The 18,736-nt window shown below is 59.2% G+C and overlaps 2 protein-coding genes across 2 annotated transcripts; both read right to left on the bottom strand.

The window, feature by feature from the left end:
- Nucleotides 1–5,244: 5,244 nt before the first annotated feature.
- Nucleotides 5,245–15,575, bottom strand: INSIG1 (insulin induced gene 1). The gene is made up of 6 exons (XM_044246908.1): nt 15,514–15,575; nt 14,577–15,005; nt 12,282–12,406; nt 10,902–11,068; nt 10,618–10,717; nt 5,245–7,198 (listed from the first exon to the last, which is right to left on the bottom strand). The coding sequence occupies exons 2-6, from the start codon at nt 14,977–14,979 to the stop codon at nt 7,169–7,171; spliced, it is 825 nt and encodes a 274-aa protein (XP_044102843.1). The 5' UTR covers nt 14,980–15,005; nt 15,514–15,575; the 3' UTR covers nt 5,245–7,168.
- On the bottom strand, nt 14,983–15,438 carry LOC122905481. The gene has a single exon (XM_044247043.1). It carries the CDS (start codon nt 15,436–15,438, stop codon nt 14,983–14,985), a length of 456 nt encoding a protein of 151 aa, XP_044102978.1.
- Nucleotides 15,576–18,736: the final 3,161 nt, after the last annotated feature.

The following is an 18,736-nucleotide window of genomic DNA, read 5'->3' as shown; positions in this document are numbered from 1 at the left end:
GACACCAAAAGTCATCAGCCTAGCATGTGTAGCTAAGAATGGGTGAGGCCCTGGACTTGAGCCTGATTTGGGAACCACTGTCCTGTTCTGCCTTTCCTCATCTCCACTGCAGAAGAGGGCAGAAGTCATCTGGGCACAGCAGAGTAGAGAGCATGGGACAGGGATGCCTTCGGGAAGAGGGCGCAGATCTCATGGGTCTGTACAAAGGGATGGGCTCAGGCTCACTGCACTAGGAAGCTCCAGGAGGGGGGTGGGAAGACCATGAACCTCCCTGTAATCCCAGGTTTCTGCCATCAGTGAGGCAGAGCTTCAGCTCCTGGCGGGGGGTGGGGGGACACGCCTGGGGAGAGGGGCAGGGCTCTACTCCATGAGGCCATGGGCTGCTCGTGGGGCGGACGGTGATGTAAGGGGATCACGTGGTGGTCACAACGGGAGCGCTAGTGTAGCCCACACCCCACGGTTTTTATGACAACAGGGTGCCCCGGGGCAGGGGAAGGAAAACAACGGGGAGTCCTGGGGACAGTGCAGCCCTGCGTGTTTGGTCACATCGGCGGCTGGCTGTCACCGGGAGCAGTGCCCGGCCCAGAGGTCAGCACAGGGGCTCACCAGCGGGAGGAAGAGCTTGGGCACCTAGAGCGTCTTGGTCTGGACAAAGGAGCTGGGAGGGGCCAGAGGGGAGGACCTGAGGTCGCCGTGGCCGCGGGTGTGGACACAGTGTGCTCAGTGTCCTCCTGGGCGTTCAGCTCCTCACCCGTGAAGTGGAGGTGGGCGAGAGGCAGGTGCACACGAGTCCGCAGGCGTTGCCCGGCTCTCCTGCCGTTGCATTCCCAGTGACAGAAGAGGAGTCCAGCCGGGGCTCATTTTCCTGGCCCGGCAGCTTCGGGCTCCCTGGGGGGGGAAGCCGCAGCTGTAGGACCGAGGGTCTGGCTCTGATGGGGGCTGAGCTGCGGTGAGGTTGCCCCAGGGGAGGGCGTCCTGCCTGGGCTCTCACGATTTCCTATTCTGGAGTCAGTTGCCCCAGGGCCCAGCCGCTGGGAGGGAAGACTGACTCATCTCAGCGGGAGAATATGACCTGGGGATTAGAAACTTTACCTGGTTAGTGCTGACTTCCGTCTGGGCCAGTTACATTTGCCCAGACCCGCAAGCTTCCTTGTTGACTAATAGAGCCTTTCAGGGTTTGGCTTCCAGGTCCTGGCGCCTAGTTTCCCACTCAGTTTGCAGTTTCTCAGCCCATTTCTCCCTCTCACCGCCTGGGAAATGGAGTGGTTCCACCTAAGAGGGTTTTCCAAATGACAGAAATCTGGAGAAATGAATTCTCTGGCAAATGTTCCCTGTCATTTCCAACTACAACACAGTATGAATGAATCCCCCACCTCGGGATGGTGAGGGTAATTTGGAAGAGGTTTCAATATACTTGTACTGGGGGAAAAAGGAGTTTGGGCAAAGCTCTAGAAACTCCCGGAAGTCTGGGCACAGCGGGCCAGACAACAGGGACCGGCCGGTGTTTTGCTGTGCTTCTGGAAACGTAAACACTCTAGGAAACAAAAAGCCGACAGAGATGTCGGCATCTGCCAGATCTGGAGGCAAGAGTCTAGGCCAAGGTGTCATGGGACATGGTCCCCCCCCCGAAGGCAGGAGGGCGGGCGATCCTTGGGGACTGCCTGGAGCGTTCCTTGGCTCTGCAGTCCCAGGCTTCACCAGGGCCTCCCTGGGTCTTCCCATCGTCCTCTTCTCTTCCCTGCTCTGTGTCCATGTTTCCTCTCGACAAGAACCCAGCCCTGCTGATCAGAGCCACCCTGGTGACCGAGTCTTTGTCTGGTTAAGACTGCAATGACCCTCTTTCCAAACAAGGTCACATTCTGAGGTGTCCTGGTTGGGCTTCCTCTTATCTTGGGGTGGGGAGCGTAGGTGAGCCCGTCACCCACAGGTTAAAGACCAGGGAGATCTCCAGAGAGACGGTTCCATGCGGAAGGACTGGGAAAGGCAGCGGTCGCTGACTTGTCTTTGCTGTGACCTCAAGGGGAGCCAGGGTGCCCAGACAGCAGACCACCAGGTACCAAGTTCACGTGCTGGATTTAAAATGAGAGGCTGGGGGCGTCTGGGGGGCTCAGTGGGTTAAGCCTCTGCTTCTGGCTCAGGTCATGATCCCAGGGTCCTGGGATTGAGCCCCGCATGGGGGGGGGGGTCTCTGCTCTGCGGGGAGCCTGCTTCCTCCTCTCTCTCTGCCTGCCTCTCTGCCTACTTGTGATCTCTGTCTGTCAAATAAATAAAATCTTAAAAAATATTAAAACAAGAGGCTATTTTATGTTAAACACTGGTTCATAACAGCAGGTACCGGGGGGTTCACAGCTTCCCTCCCGCCTTCCCTCATTCTTTCCTTTCTGTTGAACTCCTACTAGAATTCTTGTTCCCAGTGGTTTTAAATGACCAACTGTACACCTGCAAATTCCTCTGTGTGCATCTTAGGAAATGCAACAATTTCATTTATGAGAAACCTTTGAGCGGGGGCTTCTCTGTGGGCCAGATTTCTAAAAGGACTCGGAGCTCGTTGCTAATCCTATAATGTAAAATAAAGTGCAGACTCCCTGCTTCCGGACCTGTGAAACTTTGGAATGATCTTTTCAGTGACTTGTTGGCGTCGTGACCTTTTTCTGGCCAGCTCGGCCAGCTGGCGGGGTGTCCGAGGGAGACGCAGATAGTGATGTGGGGTGGGGCGGGAGCGGGGAAACCCCAGACCTGGCTGGGCAGGCCGCTCCTGTGGAGGCCTACTGCGTCCCGCAATGTGAGAGCGCAGGCTCGCTCCCCTCCCTAAGGCCTGTGGCGGGAACTGGAGTCAGGAGGCGGCTCACCAGGGGCATGGCCACTCTCCTCAGCCCGCCATCCTGCTCAGAGCTTAGCCATGCACCTGCCCTGCCCTTGTTGGGTCTTTGCAACTAAGGTGATTAACAGGAAGCTAGGGGTCGGGGGATGCCAGCTGCTCGGACTGGTGGGGGGCAGTAGGCCCCGAGTGGGGGAGAATGAGGACGGGTATGGAAGCAGGCAGGAGGCCAACGAGGTCCAAGGTGAAGGGTGGTGCAGGGCACCCAGCACTGTGCCCAGAAAAGGCAGGTTCTGAGGGCATCAGTGTGGGGCAGCAGCTCCAGGATCTTGGGACTCCAAGCCAGCAGCCAGTGTCCCTCCAGGGTGGGTCCCCACAGCCCCGCTGGCCTCGACTGGTGGAGGCTGGCACCGGAGGCAGGAGGTGTGGATGGCCCAGTGCAGCCCAGCCCTACGTCATGGTGCCATGATGCTCGCTGACACTGTGCATGGGGACAGGACGACCCAGGGCAGTCAGAATCTCGCTGCGGGGCAGGAGGCCCAACAAGAAGAGCCAACCGAGTCTCGTTGGTAAGAAGCCTGCGCGAACAGGTGACTTCACTTCGAGGCCCTGCTGATGAGAGACCCTAACAACCGTGCGTAGGTTCTCGTTCGCAGACTGGAGCGGACGCGGGGCAGGGGGCCGCAGATACGCCGGCGGACGGTGGCGGGCAGCGTTAAGCCTGATCGAGGCGGGGCAGCGAGCAGGGCGTTCACAGCCGGGGGAGAAGGAGGGCGCGCAGCCACAGCTCCAGGGGACAGGGCCCTGCGGCCTGGGGAGCTCTGGGGAGACGGATGTGCTGCGGAAAGGGAGAGGGACGCTGGCTGAGGTCTGAAGGATGAGAACTGAGCAGCACAGCTGTGACTGGGACGACTTGCCAGAGACGGGACCCAAGGAGGGACTCCAGCGGCCTGAGCTGTCTTGTCTTCCTGAGCTTGAGAAGGCGCGTCCCCGCAACACCAGAACTGTAGAGAACTCGTCACGCGTGTGCCCCACGCCAAAATCCAGTGTCTGAGAAACGGAAGAGTGTGGTGCGGGGTCAAGGTTTGGTCTGGGCTGGCCCGGCCCCCACGGTCCTGCCACAGCGCCCCCCGGCTCCCCAGCCCCCTGGCCCCGGGCACACGGCGGTTTCTATAAACGCCCGGGTGAGGAACTCCTCAGGTGTGAAGCTTAGGAAGAAAGCATCAGAGCACCAAGTGCGGGTGTCAGCTGTGGGTAGATTTCATCCTGGCCGGATTCAGGGCCTGCCGCGAATTACTCCTCACCAGCCCACAACCTGTCGAGAGCAGGCCTGACGGCAGATGAGCGGGCAGTGGGCGAGAATCTTACTACACGGCATGCGCTGAAGCAGACTTGTAGCGTCGGTACTAATCTTTTACAATATAATGCTTTTCAGAGTAGACCCCAACTCTCGGTCTCTACCTGCCGGCCACATTATTACAGAGACCGCGGAAACCCTCACCAGGTGAGCATTGCTAGCAAACCTGAGTTTGAACCTTTAATAAAAGAAATGAATGCAAAAGGTCTCTTTGAACACATGAAATAGACAAGTTCATTTTTTTTGTTATTATTATATTTCAGACAGAGGGAGAGCGAACCTCAAGCAGGTTTCATACTCCGTGCAAAGCCCGACGTGGGGCTCGATCCCACGACCCTGAGATCCTGACTTGAGCCGCCACAGCGCCCCAGGAAAGGTAGGTTCCCTCCCTCATCTTGTCACCAGCATGGAGGGAAAGCCTGTAATGCGAGGGTGGGACGTCCCTGGGGCAGCGGCTGACCAGCAGGCCGACCGGCACCTGTGTGTCTCTGAGCTCCAGAAACTCTGCTGCTGAGGTTGGGGGGTACTCAGGACCCGTGGAGTCCCTGCACTCAGCCCTGCCACCGACAGAGGGACAAGGAGGAACCTCTGACTGGGGAGTCTCGCCCCTAAGGCAACCGGATACCTGTCCCACCTACCCGCCCCAGTCCAGGAAGCGCAGGCCTCGCGGATTTACTCTCAAACCCAGGCTGGGAGGGTTTGAGCCCCCGGGCTGGACACATGGGACTCCTCTGACAGGACTTGTTCCTGGGCTCTCTTTGTGGGGAGACACCTATCTGGGATGGGGAGAAGGGGCCCTTCACCTGGACAGAGCACAGAACTCCTGGGGGGGCGGGGCTAGGCTCAGGCAGAGGCCCCGCCCCCCAGCGCAGGGAGGGGTACAATGCCGCCCCTCTTGCCGTTCCCACTTCCCACCCAAAGTAAAAATACGCTCAAGTGGCGTTTCCCCAAGAGGTTCTCTCAACATTTAGTCACATTTGAAGAGCTGTAACGCCGTTTCCCATTCCGAACCCTAACATTCCAGAGAAGCCCCCCCATCCCCTTAAAGAAAAGGTCGTGAACACAAGCGTTGGTTTTGAACCTTTAATAAAAGTAAAAAATGAATGCAAAAAGAACACAGTGCTGAAAACTTAGTATGACTGTGAATCTCACTAGATGTCTGTATCTGGTATAGTGCAAATTTTGTTCGTAATATTTTACATTTTTACAAACGCAAATCACTTTGGTTCATATACTTGCTATAAAGTATTGGCAAAAAAATTCTTCAGATTCACATTTTTGGCTACATTATTTCTAAGAGATAGAGATTTACTTCCAGTTTCAGAGAAAAAAATACTTACTGTTTGTACATGATCAAGTATACTTTAAAGATTCGGTTACTGCTTTCACCTAATAACTTCTGGTTTTTCATAAAATGCTGACCTCTTCCTTGAAAAATCTTTTCACACGGCTAATCATCCAACTGCACTTTCAGAAAACGTGTCAGGGGTCAGTGCCAAGTTCGGAACGATCCTGTTTACTTTTACACAAAGTTCCTCTAACACAGATTAGCTACACAGTCACCTACATTTTGCTCCGAGGTGTTTTTCTTGGAACAAAACTGAACCACCGTAGCAAGATCGTTGCACCAGCGGAGCCAAGGGGGCACGTTCCCAGCCGCGGGTGCCGGGCCTTCCAGCCCTCCAACCCCCCATCCTGCCCACTGCCCGTTTCTAGTCAAAAGGAGTCTCGTAATGAAGTCACTTTCACAGAATTTGAAACAAAAACATTTAAACTGCAAAGTACAAAAAGGTAAATTTGTAAGTAAAAATGCCAGGTCTATCTACCCATCCCACACGTCTGGAGTATTTGGAAAGGACCGGGGCTCAGTGGAGGGCACAACAGAGTAACTTCTAACTGAAAGAAATTATTGCTGAGTTCCGCCTCCGCGCAGCACTGAAATGAATGGAGAACCCTCTTCAACCTCTCATACGTTAAAAAAAAATAAATATTTAAGAGAATACAAGGCTCAGATTGGTTTCATATACATTGCACTTAATGTTTGAGACCCAGTCCTTGCGAAGCGGGTCCGGGATGGTCTACGCCAGTCCTTGAAGACGTTGTGCTCACCGGTATCTCCGAGTGTTTAGAGACGCGCGGCGCTCCAGGCGGCGGCGTGCGCACGGGGCGCTCACGAGGCAATCACAGATTGCAGATTCCAGAAGGCCGTGCACCTGCATCGCTGTGTCCGTTCCGGTGCACGGAGGGAACCGCACGCGACTCCGGATCCCTAAGCCCGAGACGCTCGGCAGACAGAGACGCCCTCTCAGATTACGGATCTGGGATGAAACTCCCCAGGTGTCGCGGTGAGGCCCTCAGACGACCGCAGTGTGGACCCGAGGCCTTCCCTGCCCTCTGCACTCGGGGAGATTGTCTGCACAAAGCTCCTCAGCTGTGTGCTGCGGAGCACACGCGTGAGAGGCATGGGGGCGTGAGCGTCTCAGCACTGGGGCCTCCCCATGCAGCCTCCCTGTGCTCACTGCCACTTCTCTTCTTACCAACCCTATTTTTAAAAACTTTTGGATAAATATTCCTATTTTTCCACACCTCACCTTTGTTAAGCACCATCGAGCTCTATCCCCTGTGGGCAGCGATACAAAACCAACAGCTGGTAATCAGGCTTCAGTTCAAGGCTTTGAAATATGGCAACCTGCTTTTAATAACGTAAGGAGATCGAATACTCGGGAAGCCGTGCCTGCCAGCACTCCCTTGCCCGCCTGGGGGCGCGTCTCCGGAGCGGACTCGGGCACGGGCGCATCAAGCAAGTGCCCTTTCGAGAGAAGCAGCTCTTCTCCACGTGCTTCTCTAGGACAGGGGAGTTATTTTTCCGGGAGTCACGGGGACAGTCAGCCCCATCTAAATGGATCACTGAGGAAAAAAGACAAATCTTTGTCACAATCCAATGTCACAGACTTTCTTCCCAAATCGCGCTCTTCTCCGGTGGGTCTGAAGACTCAGTCGCTATGCGGCTTTTCGGGAACCCCCTGCACGGAAAGAGAGCGAGAAGGTGAGCCCTGCGTGTGTGCGAAGGAGAAGCTCCTCAGCTGGAGGGGACGGGGCAGGAAGGGAGCCACCCGCACAGCAGACAGGCACCCCCCACCCCCCGCTGCGACCTCCTCGCTGCCCTTGGCCGGGAGGCCCCCACCCTGCCAGGTGACATGCCTGCACAACAGGGTACGCTCTCCCAGTCTGTCCGGTGGGCGACCTCAGGGCTGCTCCAAGACGGGGCCCGGGCCTCACTCCCCAGCCCTGCCGCCCAGGGCCCTTAGGGCCTGCTCGCAGCACCCCCAGGGCTGGGCTGCAGGCGCCTGCAGACCGTCCAGCTCTCCAGCCCCTCATGGCCCTCTGCCACCTGGGGGTCAGCAGCACTTAGGCCACACCAGCAGGGAGGCAGGGAACCTTCATCAGGCCTGCGTATTTCATTCTTGGGTCCTGGCGTAGTCAGAGACAAATGTCATTTTCCACACCCCCACCTTATCGGCAGGCCCCCCGCTCTGCTGGCCGCTGCAGGGCACAGAGGACTCTCTCGGGGAGCAGGCGGCCCGTGCCGCACTGGGTGTGCCGTCATGGAGCGAGAGGGCTGCCCTCCTGAGACTCGCGTGCGCAGGTGCGGGGGTGGGAGCCGGGACAGTCAGAGGCGGGCACCAGCTGCCCACTGCGGTCGCGGCGGGGGGACGGTGCTCTAAGGCCAGGGTCGCGCCCGGGAAGGCAGCGGCGCTCAGAAGCTCAGTTGGGGTCTTGGCTGCAAGTGGAGGCAGGGGTGGGCAGCCATCCGCGGGGCCCCCGCGTGCACGGGCTCCGAGAGGGCCCAGCGAGGTGGGCAGCCATCCGCGGGGCCCCCGCGTGCACGGGCTCCGAGAGGGCCCAGCGAGCCTCCCTGCTCCCCCATCCACAGCCTCCACCGACTACGAGTCCCTGCGCACATCACTTCGGTTTCTGATCCTAAAAGTAATGCTTTTGCTATAACTTTTTAAAAGATTTTTTAAAAAATTTATTTGATAGAGAGAAAGAGATCCCAAGTAGGCAGAGAGGCAGGCAGAGAAGAGGGGGAAGCAGGCTCCCCGCCGAGCAGAGAGCCCGATGCGGGACTCGATCCCAGGACCCTGGGATCATGACCTGAGCCGAAGGCAGAGGCTCTAATGCACAGAGCCCCTTGCTGTAACGTTTTAAATGAAGACTAGAAAAATCTAACGTACACTAAAAACCATGCACAGTTCTACCTTCCAGAAGCAGCAGCTTCTAACCTGTTCCAGATCCCACCTCCCCGCCGCCTCCCCAGGAGGCTGGTCTCCTCGAGTGCTGCCCGCCAAGTCCGAAGGCCCGTGCTGTGGAACAGGAATTCAAGCTGGCTCCCGCCTACAGGCATCCGTAACTCCCTGAAGCCATGGCGCCAGAAGCTGCCGGAAACCGCGCTCCACTGCAGAGCCCTCTTCAGCATCAACACAGCCAGGAGCACAACTGAACACCGTTTCACACATGCTCACCCGTCCTGGCTCTCCAGCCAAAGAATGGGGACCTTGCCATGGCCCTTGCCTGGAGCCACCAGGAGTGGCCACCTGCCACCAGCAGCTCCCGGCCCGGCCCACAGCACCGCTGGCGGCCGGCCCAGAGGAAGAAGCCTCCACTTCCGACTCTGCTAACTGTCCCTGCGGCTGGGACCGGGGGAGGACCCGCACCCTCTCATGGATGGAAACAGGGGCGGGGTGGGCACAGAGCCTTACAAGTTCGCTCATTCTCACCACCCGGGCGGGAAGGGGATGGTCACACCCCGCATTTCAAGACACGATAAGAACATCCTTAAGCAAGTTCCTGGCTTCTAAAGACTAAAGAGAAAGAATGAGCTTCAGTAAGGAGGATCACAGCCCTGCAGTTAGCTAGTTTTATCTCTACAACTTAGCGGTTCAATTTTTAATTTTAAGCTTTCTACCATAATGACCCTACGGGGCACAGCAAGGATCATTCACGAACACAATCTTCAAGCGGTATTTTCGAAGGTACAATCTGCATGACTTTTAGAAGACGTCTCCTCCCACCATTTCTAGACGCTTACAACTCGTGCCCGTGGGAGGCCCGTCTCAACTGGAAGACACGTGTACGGGCTGAGCCTGGGTCGAACCTTCTCTGAGAACACAGAGCAGCACCCCCAGCAGCCCGACGCCACCACCTCTGACTGCGAATGTCATACAAATGTTCATCTTATGAAGTCACCCTGGCTGACGACAGCTTTATCCCGAAAGCTGTATTAGGAGCTCTCTACTGAAGTTATTGAAACAGGAGCGTCACAGCAGCAAGCACTGGCGGGCGGACAGCGGAGATGGGTCTGCCAGGTTCTACTCGGAAAACCAGTCAGTGGGCTGGCTGGGGGCGGGAAGCCAGCCTCAGGGGCATGCCCTGTGAGGCTGCACAGGCCTACAGAAGTCAGCCAAGTCCTCTGACCCTCATCAGGGCTGCGAGAAACCGTTTTTTCATCAATCCCCCGTCGAGGCACTGGCTGCACAGAACTCTAAGGGCTGAGGGGGGCGACGGGGCACGAGGAACTCCAGCACCAATGGGACAAGCTACACGTTCTGTCTTTCTGAAATCAGCTCTATTTCTGGGAACCAGCCCAAGCAGCCTTCAAATTCGACCCCCACCAGCGAGTATCAGCTGGCACACACGAACTCTGTCAGCAGCCGGAGGGCCCGAGAGAAGTTTTCTGACACAGCCCCGGGCTGCTCTGTGAGGGCGGCGGCCTCCTAGGGCCACAGTTCTCTTCAGTTCACTTTACTGAGGGCCTAGAGTCCAAGTCAACTCGAGAAGAAGTTAAATGTCCACGTCCACTAAAGTGTTTAGACGTGAGTGTTTACTACTGGCCAGAACCACCGAAGCGACCCCGACTTCCTCTGCCTTCCAGCTCGCGGGAAATGGCTCCGCGCCCCGGGGACTGGGCTCCCCCACCACGGCGGGGTTTGCAGCGCTGCTGAGCCAGGCCCATGGGTCCCGGGAAGGGCAGGGCCGGCCTCCCCAGGCCTGGACCCTGGCGCAGGGTCTCCTGGCACCTGCTGCCCCGCAGGACGGGGGGGCCCGTGACCCACCATCAGCCACTCCGGCCACTGCGCTCTGCCGGCTCCCGGAGCAGCGGAGAGCGCAGAAAAGTCACCACGCGCGTCTGTCCCGTGACGGGTGGCCCTACTACTCCGCTTGTCTTCTCGCTCCCCATGTGTTACAGATCCCTGAATCTTTACAGTTTAGCAAACAGCTGCCTTGGTGGTGTTACTCTTTTTTTTTTTTTAAGTCTGCTTTTCTCAATAATCGTTCTTGGGTCTCAACTAGACACCAAGCAGTGCACGTCACAGCGACTCTCGTCAAGCGCTTCTACGGGGCTAAGCCCCGCCGTGCAGGAGCTGCCCGCGTCAGGACGTACCATGGCCAGCTGCCGCCCGATGTTGCCCACGGTGACGCCTCCCGAGAAGAAGATACACGGCAGCCAGGAGCGAATATAGAGAAAGTCTGGGGACGTGTACCTGCAGAGACAACAGAGGAAACTGTGCCGTCAATCCACGACCAGCAGCACTTTTGAGACTTTCGTGCCTAAGTTGACCTCATGTTTATGTAAGTAAAACAGGACATGTCAGCTTTGTGGGTATTTCTAACAAAAGTGAAGGAACGGCTGGCAGACGCAGTCACTGCTTGGGGGCGCAGACTTACTGATAGACACCGTTGTACACCAGCAGCTGGGTGATCAGCGTGGCCAGGAAGGCGATGGTGATCCCAAGACCAAGGCCACTTCTTGAACGGTCGAATGTCCACCAGAGGCCCAAAGACAGGGCCGCTAATGTCAGGGAGAGCTGGACATTATTGGCAAAATCCAACTTCTAGTGATGCAAGGTTAAAGAAAAGTTCAATAATTTTTAAGACGATCAAAACAAGCCAAGGAAAAAACCAACCAGACAAGCAAACAAAACGCCCCAGAGCCTACATGTGTGCTTTCATTATTCCACAGCCCATAATTCTCCATCCAAAGAACCCGCCCAGACTGCAGCAGAAAAGGTCTGCTGGGTACAAGGCTGCCATAGCCTCGAGGACTCCGCTGGGTCACTCGGTGAGACACGATCTACAAGGAAACGCCCCAGAAGCTCCAGCTGCTGGTATCTGACCATGGAACAGCACATTTTGTTGCTGGGTCATCCGCAGTCCCCGTCCTATTTCTTGTTTTGACTATTGACTTGAACCGAGGAAACACACTGCTCTCCCCATGTCTCCTCGGGTGCCTCATCCGTGGTCATTCGACAGTATGCACTCCCACAGTCCGTGGACACACGCCTGCCTCTCATCACAGCGCTACCGACTGGCAGGTGAAAACACAAATGTTGTCGGAGCTAAGGTATAATATCCCATCTTGACGCTCTTCCCATTAAGATACGGGTAGAGTAGGACATAGTAACTCTAAAAAGACCTTCCCCTAAGATTTTGAAATAGAATCTAGTTGTGTTAAAGAAACCCCAAGTCTTTTGAGACCTGGGAAACTACGGCCTGTTTTCCTAACAAACGCACTGACGTACAGCGTGGATGTAGTCTGTGCAACACCTTCCACCCGAGGGCTCGGGAAGTTTAGGGACCTTTGGTTAAGAACCCCCTGCAGAGGACACCACCTTTGCTGGCCCTGAGACTTCATGGGCACAGCCAGGGAGGGGCAGAGAAGCAGAGACATCTCTCTTCAACCTCTAGAAGCAGCGGCCCACGAACAGGGACCCCCAGCTGCTGCCCCCCGGGCCAGAGCAACCAAGTCCTCACAGCAGAAGAGATGGGAAGATGGGAAGGTGAAAGGGAATTCACCAAAACTCACTCCAAGGGGCCAGAAGACTATCGCACAAAAGAGAAAGTCCCCTCCACTTCTGGGATGACTTTAAGTTTCCTGAATCACTTTGAAAACTCTTGCCAAGTAGACCCCAAGCCAAGGTCTTTGAAGATCTGGCAGAAGGCCATTCAACTGACCTAGGAAACAATACATACTGATTAAAAGGCACAGAACACTTCAACATACAAGCTAAGGAAATGCTCCGGACTGAGCACATCTGCGAAGGATACGGCGCTGGCATGGTTGATGCCAACGAAGACGGCCACGCAGCGCATCACGCTGGCCCACTCCCGCTTGAACTTGTGCGGCTCACCGAGGCGACTGTCGATGCAGGGGTACAGCAAGCCCACGACAGCTGGGAAAACAACACAGTGTTAGAGCATGCTGGCTCACAAGGAAAGGATCTCAATGCGCCAATCATTAACACATTACTTAAATCGGTTCTTTTCCTAGAAAAATGTACAAGCTATAATACGACATCCGAAGACGGATTTTGTATTTCTGTTTTCCTTGAGTACAAACAAAAGGATCACACTGTTTTGAGAAACTGAAAATAAAATGGCTGTTCTTCAGTCCAGGTGAGCACAGACTTGAGTCGGGCAGGGGGTAATTATCCATATAACGCTATGACGAGTCAACCATGCTGAGCCTCCCCCGACTCCAGGTCCTGACCTATGGGAACAGCCTGGGACCAGGCTCAGAGAACCAGATCCCTGTTCCCCGCAGGCTCTGATGGGACCTGGAGCCTCATGTCTGTTCCCTCATGTGTAAAATGACGAGGGTTATGTAACTAGAAGGCGGAGTAGGAAGAGCTTACTGTTGGGGGAGAGTTACGGCATTTTCACAGGCACAGAATTTTAAAACAAGAGGACAGAGATTTTAGACAGGGGAGGGTGTGGCGTTCCAGGACAGAAGCAAAGCAGACAAAGCCAAGGCAGGACCAGGGCACATGGGGGCTGGTGGCAGTCCTGGCCCCGGGACCAACTGTTGGGACACAAGGCTCAGAACCTAAAGTCACCAAGGGTGGAGGCTTGAAAGCCACAGGGCAGTTCCACCTGGTGTCCCATGAAAGAGGAAACTATTTCAGGTTCCTGAACAGAGAAACAAGAGACACAGTCCTGATAAAACATCCGATGGGAGAGTTTCACTTTCTATTTCGTATTACATTTTACCAAGTTCTAATTTTACAGTTTTGAAAACTGGAACCCAAACAATTCTAGAACTTATTTTGCTATAACTTAACCTTACCTTATAAGGTTAAAGGCTAAAGAGATACAAATGACTATGGGATCTTGTCATAGCTTATAATTTTTTTTTCAAATGAGGTAGAAGACACTGTGTTTCAGATAGTCCTAGAATCCCCTGAAGCTTCAACTGCAAAAAAAGCCTAACCTAAAATACCTCATTTTTAAGATCAGATCTTTGATTCAGAGAAAGAACTGCTTTACCATATGTGCATGAAAAAAGGAATCTGCATCTAGGTAAAAATCTCAAAGAGGATTTTTAATAGGATAGCCATATGCTTAAAGGATTTACAAAGGCCAAGTAGGACCCTATCTTCCTAAGAACAGAGAGGAAAGCAGTCTACACACTGAGCAGCTGCAGTATCCCCTATGATGCGTCCTGGCTAGAACACAGCACCCGGCTCTGAGCCCTGTGTCCTCCAGCTGTGATCAGTGAGTCTGCTGCCAACAGGATGTGTCTCCACAGTCCAGGGGACACACCCAGACTCCACGGAGGCAGTCTGCAGTGTGATGCACAGTGGCCCCGCCGTCCACTTTGTCCCCCTAGAGAGGGATGCTTAAGGCCTCTGTGACTCAGTTTCCACATCTGTGAAATGGAGCCATCAGGGCGTGCTGTTGTGAGACGTGCACAGAGCAAAGCACATCAAACACAAAGCAAGCAGTCCGTAAACGCCGGCTACACAGCCGACCGCGGGGCACACCTGCCCCGACCCGGTCCCACATGGAGAGACGGCTGCTCCGTCAGGCAGGGCTGGCGCGCTGAGGGCAGGGGCCCGACTGCCCTCTCCGCACTCCGCACCTGGCGCCCGTGGGGGCTGCGGGGAACAATGAGTGCCGGCCCGGTACGGAAGCGCTCCGTGGTCTGCGCGCCGAGACCAAGCGTGCACTCTCAGGTAACCCAGAAAGTCCCCAAGAGGGTGGCGCGCCCGATCCCAGGCACTCGCCGGGCGGCACCCCGCGGCACCCCGGCGGCGGGATGGGCGTCCCCTCCGCGCGCCGCCCCCGCCCGCCGGCCCACGTGACAGTTTGTTTTCGGTGGCCGGCGGGTAGCGTGTTGGAGCGCCCGGCCAATGGCAGCGAGGCCGCGCCGCTCACCAGTTCGCCGGCCGCCAATCCCCTGCCCGCTCGGCCAGGGCACAGCAGCGGGCTCCGCGCGCGGCCCCCGGGCCAGGTCGGCGGGAGGCTGCCCCGGCGCCCCCGCGGCTCCCCCCGCGACACCCCCCCGCGCGCCCTCACCACCACGCCCGCGCCCTCCCCCAGCGCTCACCCCGCCGCACTCACCGGCCGCCGTCCCGCAGCACGGGGGCACCCACCAGGCCGACGAGAAGATGGTGGCGATGACCTCCTCGGGGAACAGGGTGACGTTCCGCTGCACCTGCAGCAAGTTGAGCACCAGGGCCAGCACGACCCCCACCGAGAACAGCACCAGGCTCCGCTGCACCAGGTGGTGGTGCCAGCTGCCGGGGGGACCGCCGCCGGCGCCGCGACCCCCCGTCCCGGGGCTGCGAGGCCCGCGGGCGGGCGCGGGGTCGGGGTCCGGGCCCCGGCGGGCCGCCAGCGCGGCGGGGCTCAGCATGTCACCCACTTTGGCCGCCAGCCCTCCGGCCCCGGCTCCCGGGCGGCCTCGGTGCCTGGCGCCCTGGGCGCAGGAACAGCTCCAGCAGTGGTCGTCCAGCCTGGGCATCGGTCACCGCGAGCGGGCCGGCGCTCCTGCGGGCAGACGGAGCGGGGGGCGGGCCCCGTCAAGTTCGCGGGCCGGGGGCGCGCGGGCCCGGGGCGGCCGCGGGGCGGACCGCGACGCCCACTCATAGCGGTTCGTGCGGGAGAGCCCGGGCCCCTGGGGCGCCCGCAGATGCGCGGCCCGAGCCGCAGGTACCGCGGGGAGGCCCCCCTGGGCGGCGTGCGGGCTGGCGGCGGCCGGGTGTCCGCGGGCCCGCGAGTGCCCTCCGCACGCCCCTCCGGTGCTGGCCCGTCCGGCCCCAAAGTTTCCCGCACGCCATCCGCGCGCGGCGCAAGGTACCGGGTCCCGGACGGAGGGGACGCTGAGCCGGCTCGCAGGGTCAGGGGGTGCAGCCCCGCCCGGGGGCCGGGCCGGGGTCCGTCCCGCTCCCGGGAGGGGGTGGGGGTGCCCGGACCTCCCCATCCACGCCCCCGGGCCGAGCTCGGCCCCGGCCCCGGCCCGCGCCCGCCTCTGAGCCCCCCAACGCGCCCGGCGTACCTGTCCGAGGGGCGCCCGCGCGCGGGTTCACGGATGAAAGAGGTCAAGGCCGGGACCGCCTGGAGTTGGGCCCGTGGCGCGGGGCGCGCGGCGCAGCTTATAAGGCGGGCGGAGGGGCGCCGGGTCACGTGATCCTGCCCGGCCCGCCGCCTGGGGGCGTGGCCTGCGCGCGCCCCGCCCCGCCCGCGCGCCCGTCCGCTCGCGGTCTGGTGAGGAGGCCGCGGCCAATCCGGGGCGGGCGGCCCATATGACGTCAGCACACGCCACCGCCGCCTCGCGCCGCGCTGGTTCGGGAGCGCGGACGGTCGGCGGGCGGACGGCGGCGGGAGCCGCGGGGACCGGCCCGGCGGGCCTGGGAGGGCAGAGCGGGGCGGCGGGAGCGGGGAGTGGCGTCTGTCGGTCGCGCGGCCCGGCCTCCAGGTCCTCGCCCGGTCGTGGCGCGCGGGTGGCCCTGCCCTGCCGGCCCGGCCGCTCCAGCGCCTGCCGCGTCCCCTGACGTGTGCGGCCCGCGTCTGCGCGCCTTCGGTCCCCCGCCGGTCCCCCCGCCGGTCCCCCCGCCGGTCCCCCGCCGCCCGCCGCTGGAGAGCGGGCGCGGAGGGCCCCGCTGTTGGGGGGCGTGAGTGCGTGTGCGCGCGTGTGGGTGCGTGTGAGTGCGCGCGCCCCGGCCGCACGGCGGGTGCGGAGCCGTCCCGTGACACGGATCCCCCACGGCCGCGCCCGCGCAGCGCTTTCCCCCGCGGCCACGTCGTCCTTCCTGGCGCGCGCGAGGCGGCCCCGCGGTGCTCCGGCCACGGGCGACTCACCGGGCTGCGCTCCCCGCGGGCGGCTCGTGTCGTCGACGGGCAGCGGCGCGCGTCGTCCCCGCGTGCCCCACGCCGGTCGGAGGCCCGCGTCGCGCAGAGCCAGAGCGGCTCCTGGAGATGCGGAGCCGCGGCCGGTCTTCGGCCCCGTCCGCGCGAGCGCACGTGCAGGGAGGCCCTGCCGAAAGCAGATCCCCGGCGGCCCGGGGACCCCGCGGGTCGAGGGGGCGGAGATCGCACCGCGCGGGCCTGGTCGGGATCGGCCTGGGGCTCCACCCGAGCGCTTTATGAAACCGCCGGAAACGTGGTCCGGAGCCGCTCCCGCCGCTGCAGGATCCTTCCGGCGGGGCTGGGAGCGGGGAAGGGGGCGCACACGAGGTTTTGGTGGTAAAACAGGGAAGTTAGGTGCAGTGCTGCCTGCGGGGCTGCGCCGACACTCCCGGGCGCGAGGGCGCTGCGCGGGCAAGTGGGGGACCGCGCGGAATCGCGACCGTTCCCCGGCTCGGAGCTGTCGACGGGGTCCTGGCCGCTCTGTCCTGCTCGCGCGGGCCGCCCACGGCCGGTTGCGGTGCCGGCGCCGGAGCCTCGTGCCGGGCCGCGTGTGCGCTGCCCCTGTGCTGTCCGGCTTGCGTGGCAGCGGCTCCACCGCGGACGCGGACGGCGTTGGCTTCAGACCCGCTCGCCGTCTCCGCGCGCAGCTAATAACGTGACGTGTTTCGTTTCCTGCCCGGCCCCAAAGCCGGGGTGGCCGGCAGGGCGGGTCCGTCTTCACCCCGTCCGCGGCGCGGGCAGAAGCGGGCGCGCACGTTCCGTGTGTTCTGCTCTACGCGCTGGTCGCCGTGATCACCTTCACAGGCACACGTGCTAAGCATTCTCGATCTCGTGGCCTTTTGTCTTCTGGGTTGTGGCCATTTGCTCCAGGCGCTTGACGTAAGCGCGGGCCGTCGGAGCAATGCTGCAATTTTGTAAAAGCAAGACATTTTTAAAAAAGCAAAAAATGCCCCACCATTGACTGGTAGGAAATCGCTGGGATGGTGGACGGCTCGCCTCGCCAAGCAGCTGCAGGGTTGAGTCGTTGCTGGGTGGGCCGCCAGCGGCCTGTGCCGCCTCCCCCACCCTGCCATCGGTGTTTAGCACCGTGCACACAGGCTGAGAAGCACCGCTGTGGGTCAAGGTGCGGACCGCACGGTCGAGAATCTATACCACCGTCTTGGCCCTGAAATGGAAGCCTGTCACAGACTCAATGTGGAAACACTAGCGGATGGAAGAAGCTTCTCACCAGCTTTCAGGAAACTGGTTCATTCAGATATTTAACACCCAGGAAGCGGAGCTCACAGCTCTCCACTCGCCTGTAGAATTCTTACAGCCCTGAAATCAGTGTATCTGTCTCCGGGGATCTGAGGCATAGTGGGTGATCCTTGTTTTTTCTCTCGCCAGCCTGTCTGGCCAAGCAGACTAGCCCAGTGTCACTTTCAGTTGTAATTCCCCTTATGTACAAGGACAAACCCTATGAAGCTACATTTTTTTTTTTAATTAAGATTTTTTTTTTATTTGACACAGAGAGATCACAAGTAGGCAGAGAGGCAGGCAGAGAGGAAGGGAAACAGGCTCCCTGCTGAGCAGAGAGCCCGATGCGGGGCTCGATCCCAGGACCCTGAGACCATGACCTGAGCTGAAAGCAGCCGCTTAACCCACTGAGCCACCCAGGTGCCCCGAAGCTACATTTTTTTTCAAGACTTATTTGAGAGAGAGGGAGAGGGTGTTGGGGGAGGGGTGGCTCGGGAGGGAGAGAGAGAGAATCACAAGCGGACTCTATCCTTGGTGCAGAGCCCAGGGTGGGGCTCGATCTCAGGTCCCTGAGATCATGATCGGAACTGAAACTGAGAGTTGGAGGCGTAACTCACAGAACCCCCAAGGCGCCCCTTATGAAAATATTTCGTGGGTTCCTGTGTTGTCTCTCCTGTGTGGAAAGGGACTCTCCATCACACGGGTTAATGTGGGTTGAGGTCTGTTCATGTGGCTACACTTCTCCCCACCGGAGGGGCTGTCCACATAGCCCAGCCTCTGACTCTGCATTCCCTCGCATTTGGACCAGGACTGTGTGAATCAGGGCCTCCTGGAGCAACCCCGAGGCCCAGCAGTCCTGTGGGAAGGTGGGAGGGCTCCTGCCGAGGCTGCCGGTGGCCTCAGTGTCCAAGGCCTTGTCCCTGCACCCCCAGTGCCGGTAGAGTCTGGTCCCACGAAGGAAGTCGGTCCAGGCGAACCGCACCGGAGGAACAGAGGAACGTCAATGCACAGCCTTGCAAACCACAGGCTTGGGTTCGGGAGCCCTATTGAAACATTTTGAGAATTTACAAGTCCGTTCCCTCCAGGACGGCGTTCTTACTGCGGTCTCCGTAGCACAGGAGGGCTCTGCGTGGAGC

Source organism: Neovison vison, chromosome 4 (assembly GCF_020171115.1).
Source record: "Neovison vison isolate M4711 chromosome 4, ASM_NN_V1, whole genome shotgun sequence".
NCBI classification, from domain to species: Eukaryota; Metazoa; Chordata; class Mammalia; order Carnivora; family Mustelidae; genus Neogale; species Neogale vison.
This window is presented reverse-complemented; position numbering and strand designations above follow the sequence as displayed.